Genomic DNA, 4,199 nt, shown 5'->3' with positions numbered 1-4,199 from the left:
TTTTTGAGCTTTCGTAACATGTCATCCTCCTCGAAAAAGCGTGCACGTTCCTCAGCATCAGCAAGACGCTCAGGCTTTGTTGCGAGGCGTGTAGCCTCAGCTTGAGCACGCGACATCTGAGGGAAAAAGAATGGATTCGTGATTGAACTACAGTATGGGGAGGGGCAGGGGATAGAGCTACGGTAGCAGAGCTAATGTAATAAGGTAGCGAAGAACTAGCAGAGGAATGAGGGGATCCGGATGGAGAGCCAAGAGCTTGAGGGATTGGTAACCCAGTGAGGCGGCGACCATCATGACGTGAAGTGATGATATCATTGAGGGAGCCTAATGCCGGCTACGAAACATAAGCTACGGGCTAGAAACATTGGATGGGGCACTTACAAAAGAATATAGACCATTGTGCGTCGCCAGGAGTAACACATACTCGAGACGCTCAGCCCTCGCATGCTCCGATGTCCAAGGCTTTGTCTCTGGCCAGATGAAGCGTTCAATGGTGTTGATCGTGATATCGGGGCATGAGTAGTTGTCATGTTGCGTAGCATGGGGCAGTGTCTTGACAGAATGTTGGAACGTGAGGCCGAGAGCGTTGCCAAAGTTGCGCATGCCTCGGAGGTCATGTGCACTGATGTTGCGATTAAGGGAGTCACCGTACCAGATGGAAGTGTCGGCGAAGTCGAGCATGGCAGTGGAGATATGGTTTTCGTTGACGTGCAGGGGGAAGATAAGCTTGAATTGGAAACTGCAGCTGCGTGCTTCATCACCGAGACGTCGGAGGAAAGATAGTTGACCGGGCTTGTCGCTGTCGAACCGGGACCAGTCGATGTGCCTGTCAAAGAGAAAGGGATGCTGTACCTCGAGCGTAGAGACATGAACATCACTACGTATGCTGCCAGCACTCTGCCAGTTGGCAAGCATGCCACAAGCAGTGTCCAAAAGAGTACCGGAGAGTGGTTGGTCGAAGAAGAGGGGGATGAGCTGGGGGGAGTACAGGTTGTGCTTCGGATGGACACAGGTGTTCCACCCGACCGTGGAGAAGAACTCCTCGAGACCTTGAGGAAGATGAGCTAGATACAAAGGGAGGGTGGCCAGGGTGGTGGAAAGACGAGTCCGGAGGGCGAGGTCCACAGCCATCCACTGCTGCCAAAGTTCGGAGGTCGTCCGCATGACAAACCAGTATTGCAATGCATAGGGGGGGAGGTGAAGGTGAGGAACCAGTCCTGCAAAGCTGCAGGGCTTGGTATTGCCATGAATACGAAAGTGGGTGCGTAGGGCATTCTCGAGATTGACAAGATATGAACGGGGTGGGATGGCGATTGTTTCGAGAGGTGGGTCAATTGATGGGATATGATGAGTGACAGCGTCATGAGCCAGAACAGGAGGGTCAGAGTTGGCAAGAGGGGGGAGGGAGCAGCGAAGGAAGGTGGCAATGGGGAGGGATGAAGGCGGCAGAGAGTCTGCAAGGCGTGGAGGAAGAGAGTGCCCATAATGCAGGAGGAGGTTTTCGAGCGAGTCAGTCATGATTAGAGGGAAATTCCAGCATGCGACGCACCTTGGTCCCGGTCCCTTTTGTTAAGTATCCACTCACTGTACACTGCGGAAAAACGCAGATTCTGACGCGCGGGAATCGGCCTTGAATTAGAGATCCTAAGCGGATTTCTCGCGGATCCTAGCCTAATCCATTGACCTCAGCATTCGCCTCAAGATCAGCACATCTGTCCCACATTCCAGTCAGATCCTAGCCAGCCATATGTGCCCGACGCGTCCCCTCTATTATCCTATACCCTCGCTCTGTTAATTAGGGACTTAGCAATATATTTTATTTGAATTTTGACTTGTCGTTTCAAGCTCGTGATGCTAACGCGTCCTCTGCACGCGTCAATGCCAGTTCGTAAGTCCCCACCTCTCCCTCCAATCGTTGACGTCGTTTCCCTGCAGCCATACGTTCATGGTGGTGGTGAGCCCATTGTCTGGGATCCCCGTTCACTAACATCGTTTAATTTGGTAGCCTTCCGACGACCTCTGCTTTTGTTGGTCGTACAAGTGCGGCCCGAATGGTGCACCGGTCAGCACTCGCACGCGACTGCGCCATGAAAAGCGCGATCGAGAAGAGGAAGAGCGCAGACAGCGTCAGCTTGCAGCGTCTGTGCTCCTGCAGACGGCTCCACTTCCAACCGGCCCACTCGAGCCCACAGCAAACGCTTCCAGAACCACTTCCAGCATAAATGTCGCAGCGAGACTCTCGAGCAGTCCGGAATCGACCAGTATTGAGCTCTCTGGCAACATCGACCTCTTCTATTCGGACAGCACAGGATTTGAAGATGACTATGAAGAGCAAGGCTTCGACTTCCCGCCTTCATCGTCCTCGCCTTCTTCCCCCGAGCTCCTCCCTCTGTCCTCTCCCGAACTCCTCCCTTCATCGCCAGAGCATTTACCTTGGTCACCTCCCCCGTCATCTCTTCTTTTACGGTCGTTGACGCCCCCCGAGTCTCCTGAGGAGAGACAGCTCTCGGAAGGTGAGACTCTCTTTTAAGTCTTGCTCTTGTATGCTAACCTACAACAGCTGTACAAGAACGGTCGCACGAGCGCTTGACGAGCATTGAATCACCCGCAGACATCCTCATACCCGCCTTCCAGCAGCCTGCGGAGTTGCGACTCGCCTACCTGCAGGTTATCGCTGCGCATATAGTCGGCAACTCGACGGTGGTCGAGGCTACGCAGCAGCTCAAAGACAGGCTTGATCTACTCGATGTATGCGGGAAGCTGCTGGTATATCCTCCCCCTCGTCGCTCTATCACTACAGTGAAGAAGGATCTTGGGCTTGCTGTCGACGATTTCGTGCGCCGGATTCCTGTATGCCCCTCTTGTTTCCACCATTTCTCTTATGACAATATCAACGCCCTCCCCTCTCCCTCCTGTCCGACACGATATTGCAAGGGTCAAATATATCGGGTCAAGCGCCCACGCCCGGATGACGACGCACCCAGCGATTCCGTCAACGAGAAACACATTCCCGAGAAGATACTTCTGTACTGCCCTCTCCGCCCAGCACTTCAGCGATTTCTGCTATGCCCATCATTCATCAGCAACCTCCGGGACACCTCATCCGACGAACACCGGCCCCCAGTAAACGATGAAACCCCCATGCATGACATTTACGACGGTAGCAAGTGGAGCCAGCAGGAAATTGGCCTTAATCGCATCTTTCACGCAGATGGATCGCCCGAGGATGTCGAGGAGCGACCAGGCTCTCGTCGCTCACTGTTCTCATGTGATATTGGGCTGAGCCTGACGATCAACATTGATTGGTATGTTGCATTGTTATGTCTTCGTTTTTTTATTTGCTAACGTCCGCATAGGTTTGGTATTACAGACTCTCGTCCGTACTCGGTTGGTGCAGTGTATCTTTCATTCAACAACCTCCACCGCGCCGTTCGTTTCCTCCCACATAACGTCCACCTTGCAATGGCCATTCCTGGGCCAACAGAACCCAGCCTCGAAGCCCTTAATCCCTGCTTGGCTCCCCTCAAGGACAAAATACGCGAGCTATACAAAGGTACATGTCTCTGCTTCTGTATAATGATATACCGGCAATGACACTTCATTAGGAGTATATATGCGCGCCCATGGGTTCCATCGACCTCAGGAAGTCGCCGTGAACATACTCTGCGAGTGTGCAGACATCCCCGCCACTCACTACGTACAAGGCACCACTAGGCAGACGCGTTGAGCCCACCTAACCGTGTTTAATCCCCACCTTTTGTAGCGGGTCCAGATGCACACGGATAGATAAGATTAGCTACGGTTCCGGGGCGTAGATAAGGTGAATGCTATCCCGGCTTCATATTGGCATCCTAGAGGGTTTGAAAGCCTCGGCGGAGGTGGGCTAGGGAAGCAATAGGGACACGCATATTTATAACTACTAGCTCATGTAGCCTGTCTTTGGCTATCTCATCTGATCGGACTGTAGATAGAAGCACTAATGGAATGATATTAGCTCAGGCTAGCCAACATACAGAAGCTAAACTATGATCGAAGCCCGACGCGCCGATCGCGCCCCTGCGCGCTGCAGCTGTAGCCCGCCCGCTTCCTGCCCTCCCCCGCTCGTCCCCTGCCTGTTCCCTGGTCGTTCCCTGCTGCATGAGGCTTGTCGACGGTGTCCCTGCTCCCCGGCCTGCTCCCCCTCCTGCACCACCAATGCC

At 53.5% G+C, this 4,199-nt stretch overlaps 2 protein-coding genes across 2 annotated transcripts; one reads left to right on the top strand and one right to left on the bottom strand.

Annotated features, from left to right (window-relative positions):
• Positions 1-177: 177 nt before the first annotated feature.
• CONPUDRAFT_160648 (uncharacterized protein) lies at positions 178-1,518 on the bottom strand (the record flags this gene model as incomplete). Its single annotated transcript, XM_007777791.1, has 2 exons — positions 178-324; positions 382-1,518. The coding sequence occupies 2 exons, from the start codon at positions 1,516-1,518 to the stop codon at positions 178-180; spliced, it is 1,284 nt and encodes a 427-aa protein (XP_007775981.1).
• A 427-nt stretch (positions 1,519-1,945) lies between these two features.
• On the top strand, positions 1,946-3,727 carry CONPUDRAFT_160647 (uncharacterized protein; the record flags this gene model as incomplete). Its single annotated transcript, XM_007777790.1, has 5 exons — positions 1,946-1,954; positions 2,006-2,513; positions 2,561-3,305; positions 3,357-3,553; positions 3,606-3,727. 5 exons carry the CDS (start codon positions 1,946-1,948, stop codon positions 3,725-3,727), a joined length of 1,581 nt encoding a protein of 526 aa, XP_007775980.1.
• Positions 3,728-4,199: the final 472 nt, after the last annotated feature.

This window comes from Coniophora puteana (genome assembly GCF_000271625.1).
Source record: "Coniophora puteana RWD-64-598 SS2 unplaced genomic scaffold CONPUscaffold_64, whole genome shotgun sequence".
NCBI classification, from domain to species: domain Eukaryota; kingdom Fungi; phylum Basidiomycota; class Agaricomycetes; order Boletales; family Coniophoraceae; genus Coniophora; species Coniophora puteana.
This window is presented reverse-complemented; position numbering and strand designations above follow the sequence as displayed.